The sequence below is a fragment of the Ovis canadensis genome, chromosome 1 (assembly GCF_042477335.2).
Source record: "Ovis canadensis isolate MfBH-ARS-UI-01 breed Bighorn chromosome 1, ARS-UI_OviCan_v2, whole genome shotgun sequence".
Taxonomy (NCBI): Eukaryota; Metazoa; Chordata; class Mammalia; order Artiodactyla; family Bovidae; genus Ovis; species Ovis canadensis.
In genome coordinates, this window is record NC_091245.1 from 195,479,582 (window position 1) to 195,492,511 (window position 12,930).

General features: G+C 36.8%; 1 protein-coding gene across 2 annotated transcripts in view; it reads left to right on the forward strand.

The window, feature by feature from the left end:
- ACAP2 (ArfGAP with coiled-coil, ankyrin repeat and PH domains 2) overlaps positions 1-12,930 on the forward strand; it is a 172,306-nt gene that overhangs the window by 111,072 nt on the left and 48,304 nt on the right. For both annotated transcript variants that reach the window (XM_069557232.1, XM_069557242.1), the window contains exons 7-8: positions 2,185-2,229; positions 6,977-7,072. In XM_069557232.1, the coding sequence (XP_069413333.1) occupies positions 2,185-2,229; positions 6,977-7,072 (141 nt within the window). The remainder of the gene's footprint in view (positions 1-2,184; positions 2,230-6,976; positions 7,073-12,930) is intronic.

Below are 12,930 nucleotides of genomic sequence, written 5' to 3' on the forward strand. Positions count from 1 at the left end.
AGTGGTGTTACCCTCTTAATCACAGAAGTCAGACTTGGAGAATCACAGTAGATATTCTCCTCATTCTTAGCTACTACAAGTAACAGTCGAAATTGCCTTGAGAAGTTCTGTGTACGTCTTAAGTCTGTTCTTTCTCACTCTGCTGCAGCCCGAATCCTTACTGTTTCTCTTCTGGAGTATTAAGACGTTCTCATAAAAACGGATCTTCCCTGCATCACTTGTAACCTGCTCTTTAGCAATCCATCCTGTGTTCTGTGTCAGAACCACTCAAACTTCTCCCGGCAATTGAGTCGTCTTGTCTCTGCTTCCTCTGTGCTGCCGCATTATTGTCATGCGCATTGTTGTTAGAGCGCTTCCCTCATTTATTGTGATGATTTATTAATATGTCTTCCTTACACCTAGATTATATCCCTTCTGTCTAGTCCAGTGGTTAGAAAATAGATAGGTAATGTTTTTTGAAAGAGTGGATGACTTAATTTTAAGTTTTATTTGGGGAGGGACAGTTAGCTAAAATATTAATTATTGTCAGATTTACACATTGTAAACTATCCATTTCCTTTGGTGTCCATCTAGTAGTTTTAAGTTAGAACTTCACCTCTCTTGTAAGTTATTTGTTTGATTTTTTTTCTAATGAGAACTGTTGTATTATTTCATTATAAGTCCAAACTCTCTGTTTTAGAGAATACTAAGTAATAAATATTCAAATTTACAGTTTGTCATGCTTTAACTTCTCTAAATATTTTAATATACTTTTGTTTTTTTAAGTGTCTGCTGTTTTTCATTGTCAAACAGAGGTATTTTTAACATTTTTGTAAGTTTTTACTTAGAGCATTTGGAAGTTACTATTTTTGTTCTCAAAACTGAATAGACCTTGAAACAGACATGCAGAATAAACTAGTGCTTAGGTAAGCAACGTTATTAGATTTTTGGGAGTCTGTTTTTGTTTTCTGATCAGTGCTTTAAAATTATAACAGGTAAAATATTCACTGGGAAGGACATATTAAAAGGATAGATATTTTGTAATAAGTTTTAGCAAAGAATGAATGATTCTATTTTGTAAACATTTTATTTCACTAAGTTGATATATAATAACAGACAAAAATAAAATGCTTGTTGTGAACTCCTAAAGTTGGGAGAGATACCATAGAAGGCAAATTTTGTAATTACTGATCTTTCAATAGTTTGGTCTAATTAAAATATTTATTTATGGTCCATTAATTTGTTTAACAAATATTTTTTGAGTGCTTAGTATATACAACTTGGAGAATACATCTGGGAATAAGGCAAGAGCTTGATCTCATGGAGCTTATGTTTTAACTGGGGAAATGACATAAGTAAATAAAATATAAGGTAGTTAAGAATACTAAAAAGAAAATAAATAGGGTTGATACACTAAAGAGTGCTAGAAGGCCTAATTTGAACCTTTGTGAGGAGATAGTATTTAAGTTTGGACCTTATGGATAAGAGCCTTATGCCATTTGGGCAGAAAATCATGACATGAGGACAAAACAAATAGTATGAAAGCCTTGAGGGTGGGAATCTTCTTGGGCTGTGGTTGAAGTACAGAAAAGGGGAAAGTACTGTAGTAGAAAATTAGGTTGGAGAGGTAGCAGGAGCCTCTTCACAAAGGGCCTTGTAGGCTACAATTGGGAGATGTAGGTTGGGAGTTGGAAGATTTTAAGATAAACATACATGATCAAAAAAGCACTCTTGTTGCTGTGTGCAGAATGAAGTGTAAGGAGTCAAGAGTGGAAACAAACTAGTTTAGACTATAGTAACAGGAAAAGATAATGGCAGTTGGTGGTAGTGATGAAAGTGGTGAGAATTTATATTAAGGATGTATGTTGAAAGAGCAATTAGATGAGGAGAGTGGAGAAAAGATGGAATTCTAAGAAATTTGAAAGTCTACCAAGGTGATAGTTTTATCAGTACAGTACAATTTTATGATTTAAACATGGCCAGTTTTTCTTTGAGTTGAAAAATGATGAGAGTTTCATTGGCGTGTTTCTCTAAAAACTGTTTTTGCAGAAAGCAGGTCAAAAACTGAGAAACTCGGACTTTGTTTTTATTTACGTTTCTGGAAAAGTATTAAACCATTAGAATAAGCAAATTTTACAACATTGCATTCTGGATTAGTTTTCTAAATGGTGCATAAGTGATTAACCAAGTTCATTTTCCCCTCAGATTAATGTCCTTCAATCAAAAAGGAGATCAGAAATCCTGAAATCAGTAAGATATTTATTGAAATGATGTTCTCTATATGTTAATATGAAGTTAAATGTATATATTTAAGTGTTTAAGATAGCATCATATGTGTGTGTATATATGTTTGTTTATTTATTGACTTATTCAGGTTTATAATTAATCTTCTTAGTGATGTTTGTATATTTCTTACATGTCACTAAACCACTTTTTTCATTTGTTTTATGTTACAGTTATTTATATATGTCTCATCCATTAATATATTCTAAGTTCCTTAAAGCAGACATTTACATATTTGAGATTGAGGACATAAATAAATAGCATCATTTTATAGAATTTTCCCATTAGGGTTGTTGATGATGTATCTGCTTTTTGGAATGCAGGTAGAAAACAAACGAGTTGAAATGTGAAGGCGTGAGAACAGTGATTTTCTTACTTGCCTTTTTTTTTTGTCTTAAAGCTAACAAGGAGGTAGGCAGAGGATAGTAGTGGTATGGACACTATAGTCTTTTGTATTTTGAGACCTTAAGAAATAATTTCTCCTCTGATTTTGTTAACTGAAGTTTTTTTCCTTCAAGAGGTTTACTGAAATTGTTTTTGATCCTTGTCCCCACCTAGCTTTTTCCTAAATCCTGTTAATATTTATGTTATTTCTTATCAGATGAGTACTTTATACTTCCTATTTACATCCACTTCCTTTTCCAGATTGAGAGCAGTGTGTATTATTTGTAGAAAATTAGAAAATAAAATGTATGAGGAAAGAATAAAAGTACTACAAATGCTATTACCAAGAGAGAACCACTGTTGAGGCTGATGTAATTTTTGTCTGTTTTATGTGTATGTGTGTGCCTATTTGTGTGTGTGCATGAACATTTATATATACCTTTTAAAACTCTGTTTTTTTTAAAGCAAAACAAAATAGGAATCATTCCTACATATTCTTCTGTAATTTTTTTGTACAAATACACTCCAAAATCATCATGTGTTATTAAATATTTTTTTATTTAATGATGACCTTTGTGGCTAGATAGAATTCTTCCTTGTGATTATAGTAGAGATGAGCAAACATTTTTTTGAAGGGCCTGGTAGGGCCATACTAGATTTGAGGGTCCATATGATCTGTGTTGCAATTGCTCAGCTGTGCTATTGTAATGAGGAAGCAGTCATAGACAGTATGTAAATGAATGGCATGACTGTTCCAGTATCAACGTGGAAGTTAGAATTTTACATAATTTCTATGTCATTAAGTGTGTCTTTTTTTCATTTTCATTAACCATTTAAAAATGCAAAAACCATTGTTAGTCCATTGGCCATCCAAGTTTTGACCTTGTTCAGCTCAGTTCAGTCACTCAGTCGTGTCTTTTTGCCACCCGATGGACTGCAGCACGCCAGGCCTCCCAGTCCATCACCAGCTCCGGGAGTTTACCCAAACTCATGTCCATTGAGTCAGTGATGCCATCCATCAGCTCATCCTCTGTTGTCCCCTTCTCCTCCTACCTTCAGTCTTTCCCAGCATCAGGGTCTTTTTGCAGTGACTCAGTTCTTTGCATCAGGTGGTCAACGTGTTGGAGTTTCAGCTTCAACATCAGTCCTTCCAGTGAACACCGAGGACTGATTTCCTTTTGAATGGACTGGTTGGATCTCCTTGCAGTCCAAGGAACTTGCAAGAGTCTTCTCCAACAGCACAGTTCAAAAGCATCAATTCTTTGGTGCTCAGCTTTCTTTATAGTCCAACTCTCACATCCATACATGACTACTGGAAAAACCATAGCTTTGACATGACAGACCTTTGTTGGCAAAGTAATGTCTCTGCTTTTTAATATTCTGACCTTTAATATACCATAAATGAACTTTACCCATTAATGGACTTTTGAGTAATTTCCCTGTTTTTGACATGAAATGTAGCATTATATAGTGATCATCCGAATGAATAATATGATTATTTCCTTCAGATAGATTAAGGTAAGCAAGCTTCCCTGGTGGTTCAGACGATAAAGTGTCTGCCTACAATGCGGGGAAACCCGGGTTCAGTCCCTGGCTTGGGAAGATTTCCTGGAGAAGGAAATGGCAACCCACTCCAGTATTCTTGCCTGGAAAATCCCATGGACAGAGGAACCTGGTAGGCTGCAGTCCACAGGGTCGCAAAGAGTTGGACATGACTGAGCGACTTCAGGATTTAAGCATTTATTGAGACTTTTAAAAAAGTATTGTGAAGTTATAAGTGTTACACAAAATTTTCACTAATAGTGTGTGAGAGTGAATATTTTTGCATCTTTTACCAACAATGGGTGTTGATTTTTCCCACTCTACCCATAATTTAATAGGTAGAAAATTTCATCTTATTGTTTAATTTTGGATTTCTTTGATATAAATGAGTATGATTGTCTCCCTTCCCCTCTCCCCATTTTTTCTTGGTCATTTATGTTTTCTGTTTATGTCCTTTGTCTCTTTTCCTGTTGGGATCTTCATGTTTTTCATGTTAATTTGTAACATCTCTTACCTATTAAGACTATTAACCCTTTGTCATATGCTTTTTGCTAGTTTATTATTTATCTTTTAATACACTTATTATGTATTTTGATGTGCAGGCATATTATACATTTTTATGTACTTGTAACTATCCTTCTTTATATATAAATATATAAATTAAGCATAATTTTTAAAAATCATATTCACGAAGTTGTACAACTGACATTATCTCATTCCAGAATCATCTTTAAGTGAGCTTTGTCCTTTTGTCATTGCTTTTTATTTTATTGGTTTTTCTCTTTAAAAATAATTTTTTTTGAAGGATTCTTAAGTATTAAGGACCTTATGACCTATTTTAGATTTCAGAGAATTAAGCAGATTTTTGCTAAAAATAACATGGCTGTTCAGAGGATTCTTTCAGTCCTGTGATTGAGTTATTTAATTCCTTCTAATGCTCAAACTACCGCACAGTTGCACTCATCTCACACGCTAGTAAAGTAATGCTCAAAATTCTCCAAGCCAGGCTTCAGCAATACATGAACCGTGAACTTCCAGATGTTCAAGCTGGCTTTAGAAAAGGCAGAGGAGCCAGAGACCAAATTGCCAACATCTGCTGGATCATTAAAAAAGCAAGAGAGTTCCAGAAAAACATCTATTTCTGCTTTATTGACTATGCCAAAGCCTTTGACTGTGTGGATCACAATAAACTGTGGAAAATTCTGAAAGAGATGGGAATACCAGACCACCTGACCTGCCTCTTGAGAAATTTATATGCAGGTCAGGAAGCAACAGTTAGAACTGGACATGGAACAACAGATTGGTTCCAAATAGGAAAAGGAGTACATCAAGGCTGTATATTGTCCCCTTGCTTATTTAACTTATATGCAGAGTACATCATGAGAAACGCTGGCTGGAAGAAGCACAAGCTGGAATCAAGATTGCCGGGAGAAATATCAATAACCTCAGATATGCAGATGACACCACCCTTATGGCAGAAAGTGAAGAGGAACTAAAAAGCCTCTTGATGAAAGTGAAAGTGGAGAGTGAAAAAAGTTGGCTTAAAGCTCAACATTCAGAAAACGAAGATCATGGCATCTGGTCCCATCACTTCATGGGAAATAGATGGGGAAACAGTGGAAAGTGTGTCAGACTTTATTTTTGTGGGCTCCAAAATCACTGCAGATGGTGACTGCAGCCATGAAATTAAAAGATGCTTACTCCTTGGAAGAACAGTTATGACCAACCTAGATAGCATATTCAAAAGCAGAGACATTACTTTGCCAACAAAGGTCTGTCTAGTCCAGGCTATGATTTTTCTAGTGGTCATGTATGGATGTGAGAGTTGGACTGTGAAGAAAGCTGAGTGCCGAAGAATTGATGCTTTTGAACTGTGGTGTTGGAGAAGACTCTTGAGAGTCCCTTGGACTGCGAGGAGATCCAACCAGTCCATTCTGAAGGAGATCAACCCTGGGATTTCTTTGGAAGGACTGATACTAAAGTTGAAACTCCAGTACTTTGGCCACCTCATGCAAAGAGTTGACTCATTGGAAAAGACTCTGATGCTGGGAGGGATTGGGGGCAGGAGGAGAAGGGGACGGCCGAGGATGAGATGGCTGGATGGCGTCACTGACTTGATGGACGTGAGTCTGAGTGAACTCCGGGAGTTGGTGGTGGACAGGGAGGCCTGGAGTGCTGCGATTCATGGGGTTGCAAAGAGTTGGACACGACTGAGCAACTGAACTGAACTGAATGTGGAAACTAATAAAGATGAGTGGTTTTTTCCCCTCTGATGAATAGTTAACATATAGGAAAACAGAAAAAAATCTTAACCCATTAATGACAGTTTTGTATTTTTGGAATGAATATAACAAAATTTCCATATTGGCAGAGCCTGTTGCCTCATTTTATTTTGGTATTTTTGAGAAAAAAATGAGCATCCCCCTATTTCATGTTATGTTTAGTGATCTACAGGTTGTAAAGTGTTTGTGATTGTTTTAAGAGCTTCTTATATCACATTCTAATCTTTTGATGTTTTATTTGTAATTTAAGATTTTGCCAGTGAGTTTGGTTGAAAGATACGTAGATATTTTATAATGTACCTGGAAAGATGATGACGGTATTGAAAACTTGATTTTTTGAATTATTGCAACCATTTAAGAAAAATGATTCAGCTTAATTTTTAGTGGTTTGATATTTTGCACTCTGGTGAAATAATTTTTTAACAATACATAGGATCAGAATTAAAGTTTCAGAATATTTATTTAAGAATTGATTCAAAAATGGCGATCATTTTTTCCTCCTTTAGATGTTATCCTTTATGTATGCCCATTTGGCTTTCTTCCATCAAGGATATGATCTATTTAGTGAACTTGGGCCCTATATGAAGGATCTTGGTGCACAGGTAATGTACTGTACTTCTTGTTTTTGTGTTATATCCCAATATCTGTATTTTTTTAAAGTGTTTATATTTGACATTTTCACTTCAGGTATATAGTAAAATAATTTAATATGTTAGTGTGTATATACTGCGCAATGATCATCACTGTATAAATCTAGTTAACATCTACCTTACATAGTTATACATTTTTTTTTCTGATGAGAACTTTTAAGATCTACTTTCTTACCAACTTTCACATATATAATACAGTATTATTAACTATAGATACCATGTTGTCTTTGACATCCCCAGGAGTTATTTATTTTACAGCTGGAAGTTTTGTACCTTTTGACCTTGATCTCCCATTTCGCCCACCCCCAAAACCCGCTAGCAACCTCCAATCTGTTCTTTCTATGAGTTCTATTTTTTTTTTTTTAATTCCACTTAATCAGTTCATTGCGATCACACAGTAGTTGTCTTTCTCTGTCTGACTTATTTAACTTAGTGTAATGCCCTCAGGATCCATCCATGTTGCAAAAGGCAGCCTTCCCCTTTTTTTATGGGTGAATAATACTGCATTGTATATTTATACCACATTTTTGCATTCGTCTATTGATGGACACTTAGGTTACTTTCATATCTTGGCTAAATAATGCTTCAGTGAATGTGGGTATGCAGATACCTTTTCGAGTTAGTGTCTTCATTTCCTTCAGATAAATGCCCATGAGTGGAATTGCTGGATCATATTGTAGTTCTATTTTTATTTTTTTGAGGAACCTCCATACTGTCCTTAATAGTGACTGCACCAATTTCATTCTCATCATCAGTACACAAGGGTTCCCTTTTCTCCACATCCTTGACAGTCTTGTCTTCAAGATTGTTAGAATGACAGCCATTCTAACAGATGTGAGGGGATATCTCATTGTGGTTTTAATTTAGAAGTTCTTCATGATTAATGACTTTTGGTCCCTTGTTTGCCATCTGTGTGTTTTCCATGGGAAAATGTCTATTTAGGTCCTCTCCTCATTTTTTAATTGGATTTTTTTTTTTTTGCTGTTGCATTGTCTTGAGTTCTTTATATATTTTAGATATTAACCTCTTATGAAATATATGATTTGTAAATATCTTCTGCCATTTGGTAGGTTGCATTTTCATTTTGATGATGGTTTCATTTGCTGTGCAGAAACTTTTTAGTTTGATGTAGTTTGTTTGTTTTGTTGTCTTTGTTGTAGTACCTGTATTTTAAAAGAGATTAAGCAAATTGGGAAATTTGACATTTAGTTTATTTAGTGCAAATCCCATGGATGGAGGAGCCTGGTGGGCTGCAGCCCATGGGGTCGCTAGGAGTCGGACACGACTGAGCGTCTTCACTTTCACTTTTCACTTTCATGCATTGGAGAAGGAAATGGCAACCCACTCCAGTGTTCTTGCCTGGAGAATCCCAGGGACGGGGGAGCCTGGTAGGCTGCCATCTGTGGGGTCGCACAGAGTCAAACACGACTGAAGCAACTTAGCAGCAGCAGTGTAGAAGTTTGGTGTTTTTATAGCAGATTTATGAAAGTCCAGTGTGTAACCAAAAATGAGATTAAAGTTAAAGAATATGTTGTAGATAGTTATATAAGGGTACTGAGAAGGATTTTAAAACAAAGTGTTTGTTTTACAGTATACACAGCTGGATTTATTTTTTTTGTTTGTTACATTTGGATTATTGAGTTACTGTCCTAATTGGTATTTTATTTTAGTTATAACTCTTTTTTTAATTTTCAAAGATATTTGCGTTTTGCTATTTTGAATAATAAAATTTTATTTTAAAAGTATTTTTTATTTATTTGGCTGCCCTGGGTTTTAGTTGTGGCAGGCATATGGGGTCTAGTTCCCTAACCAGGGATCAGATCTGGCCCCCTGCATTGGGAGCATGGAGTCCCAGCCACTGGACCACCAGGAAAGTCCCTGAATAATAGTAAAGTTTGGAATTTTAAGATTAAAGAACTCTAGGTAACTTTTTCATTTTATACACATGTAAACATGCATGAATTATATATAAGAATATTATATAGAAATGTTGTTATGTCCAAATTATTTTTGATTATCTGATCAGAACTTCAGGCTTCCCTGATGGCTCAGTGGTAAAAGTCCACCTGCCAGTGCAGGAGACACAGGTTCGATCCCTGGGTTGGGCATATCCACTGGAGAAGGAAATGGCAACCCACTCCTGTATTCTTGCCTGGGAAATCCCATAGACAGAAGAGCCTGATGGGCTCCGGTCCCTGGGGTTGCAAAAGAGTCAGACACAACTGAGCAACTAAACAACAATAGCAACAATCAGAATTTCATGTTAAATCTGTTCCCAGACATTGTATTTTGTTGACTGGTGAGTTTTCTGAATTTCTATCAATTTTCAATTGGTTTTCTTTGTCAAAATGGTTCAGATTACTTTTTCAGGAAAGGAATTAAGGATGAAAAATAGAGTTTAGAGAAATGGGGAAAAAGTAAGAGCAGAATGATAATTGCATTCATTGACCAGAAATAAATACAGTGCATGCGTGTGTGTATGTTTGTGTGTGTTGGGCTATTGTGGGGGAAAGGTGGTATGTAAGGTATATGTCACGAATTATAGAAATGCTCTTCCCTGCCTCTACAGAGCTTAATCTACTGGAAGAAAATAACAAGTTACCACACTATTAATCTCTGTGCTAAGTGCCCTATCTGGGTTTATAAATTGAGATTAGATTTTGTTTGCATGTGATAGGAAACCACAAACAGCAGGAGCTTTAAACAGGATAGAATTTTATTGCTTTTATGTAAAATCAAAGGTCTAGTATAGTGCTCACTTAATCTGTAGGGACCCAGGCTTATTATATCTTTGGATTCTGCCTAATGGTTCAGAGTGGTTTATCAGGCTTTAGCCATCATAACCAAATTGTAGCCAATAGGATGGAGGGGAAAAGAAAGATTTGTTCCCTCTCTTTCAGCGTAGTTCCCAGGGATTGTATATGCCGCTTCTGCATATGTTCCATTGTCCCACTGCTGCTGCTGCTGCTAAGTCGCTTCAGTCGTGTCTGACTCTGTGCGACCCCATAGACGGCAGCCCGCCAGGCTCCCCCGTCCCTGGGATTCTCCAGGCAAGAACACTGGAGTGGGTTGCCATTTCCTTCTCCAATGCATGAAAGTGAAAAGTGAAAGTGAAGTCGCTCATTCGTGTCCAACTCTTCTCGACTCCATGGACTGCAGCCTACCAGGCTCCTCTGTCCATGGGATCTTCCAGGCAAGAGTACTGGAGTGGGTTGTCATTGCCTTCTCCCAGATTGTCCCACTAGCTTCAAGGAAAGCTGAGAAATAGTGTTATTGCAGGTAACCATTAACCTACTAGAATTTGGGGATTTTGTTGTTAAGAAGGGAGAGAGAATGGATATGGGAGATAGATAGCTGTCTCCACCACATATGTTACTGCAACATATAAGTAGTATATCCAACCCAGATTTGGGAAGAAGACAGGACCTTCCTAGGCCCTTGGTGTTGTGTGTTAGTTTCTCAGTTGTGTCCAACTCTGCTGCCCATGGACTGTAGCCCGCCAGGCCCCAGGCTCCTCAACTACTACTTGAAAATCCATGGAATTCTCCAGGCAAGAATACTGGAGTGGATTGCCATTCCCTTCTGGAGGGGATCTTTCCGACCCAGGGATTGAACCCAGGTCTCTTGCACTGTGGACAGATTCTTTACCATCTGAGCCACCAGGGAACTAGCAAACATTAGAATTTACCCTCATCTTACATTAAGTATAATATCAAAAAATGCATTGGATTGTAGGTGACTGGTGTCAATAATTGCATATTTTAACATTTTAATTTCAGTTTTGCATTTTTTACCCTCCCAGGTCTCAAGTAATTTTGCACATCCCTGAGAAGCATCTAAACTCTAGTGCCTATAATGTTTGACCTGGTTGAAGGTGCCAGTTTATGGTATCTGGAACTAGGGTCATGGCAGTAGGGGTGGAGATAAATAGATAGGCTTGAGGAATATGTAGTCAATTCGAGAGTGGAGGGACATGAGAAGTTTAAATGTATTTAGTTTGGGAATAGGACATCTAAGTGGGTATATCTAGAACTCAAGAGAGAAACATTAAGAGTCAATAGTATATAATTGCTAATTGCAGTCACAGGAGTGTGTGAATTGAAGCAAGGAGTTAACAGATGTTTCAAAAACATGAACCTATTTTAAGAAAGATAAGTGACCAAGCACCATGCCTAATACTTTTAATTTTGAAAATTAAGGTCAAGGTCCACAAGTGTGAAATAAGAGAATTTGACTTGGGACAGATCCCTCAGAATGACCTACTTTTAAGAAATGGCTAGGTAAGAGGGCTCCATGAGAACACTGATGGGAGAGAGGTGGAAAATCAGGAGACTATGGTAGCAAAAGACAAGGAAAGAGTGTCTCAAAAAGATGTGGGTGGTTGGCAGTTCAGTGACTGGAAGGAAGGTTGAGTAAACCTAGGACTGAGAATTGCCTCTTAGATTTAGCAACAAGAAGGTTATTTGTTACTTCTGTCAGAGTTGAGGGTCTAAGAGGTAAAAGCTAAATTACCATGGATAGATGAATATGATATGGGCAAGTGGAGAACAGGGAGAGTTTTTTAAGAAGTTGTATTGTGAAGGAAAGAGAGAGAGAAGTTGGTAACTAGAGAGGAGTGTGGGTTTTAGGAAGATTTTATTTAAGGTTTTATTCTATTTATTAAATTTGCACAAATTTAAAACAAGTGGGAATGGGAGAATTTGAAAAGCAGAAGAAGTATTGAAATCTGAGGTGGTAGGCGTGGACAAAACTCAGAACGTAAGTACAGGATTGGGGGCACCTGGTTAGTTATAGGAGTCTATTAACCGCATATGTGCAGTACTAATAGAAACACGGGACACATGCTGCTTTGCTCCAGTTCTCTTCTTGATCCAGGCAAGGAGGATCCCCTAGAAGACAGGACTGCCAGCCTTTGCATCTCTCCAACTCATTCGTCCTCCAACACTTCACCGTGTTGAAACATATCTATTTCTTGATACGTTTGCCCTGACAGAGGGAGAGGAATTTTCTCTCTTTTCTGAGTGGGATACAGTTGAGAAATTTACTCCAATTTGACAATTTACTACCATCACTGACATTGTAGTACTGGTGTGGAAGGTACGTGCATACAAGTTTTTAAATATCAGTTTGAATCTTGGAAGTGCCTTCTCCTGCAGTTCAGCCTGAATGTACGAAAAACATTTATATGTCATTCAGTTAAAGGCTATAAAACCAGGGTATAATGATTATTTCACTCATTGACTATAAGAAACCATTGAGGACAGTTTCTTAGTGCAGCATTACCCATTAAGTCAGTGTGACCTGTCACTATGGTGTGTATGGCTTAGGTCCAAAAGTGGAGTAGTATAGTTGCCATCTAAACAAAGTATTTTGTAGTAGTGATAGTTCTGTTTCCATATATTTTCTTTTGGTTCTTTATTATTATTCAGTGATATTAAGATTCTGTGGCCAGAATTAGTCTCCTGTAGGGAAAAGAAAAACCATTTGTGATAGAGAGTCAATAAACATCACATAGTCTTTTAAGAAGGGCTTTTTCAGTTTTGTTTTTAAAGGCTATCAGTGAAAGCATCTTTCTCCATAGTTTGTTGATATTGATATGTATAGCTATTTATCACACTTTAGTCAGTTCAAGGTGATGGGTGTTCAAAGATGAAATGACATACATCACTGTTTGGAATAGTAGACACACCTGATGGAGTATTTTATTTACTTTCTTTTGAAAATTTTATTTTATATTGGGGTGTAGCTGATTAACAATGTTGTAATAGTTTCAGGTGAACAGTGAAGGGACTCAGCCATATGTATACACG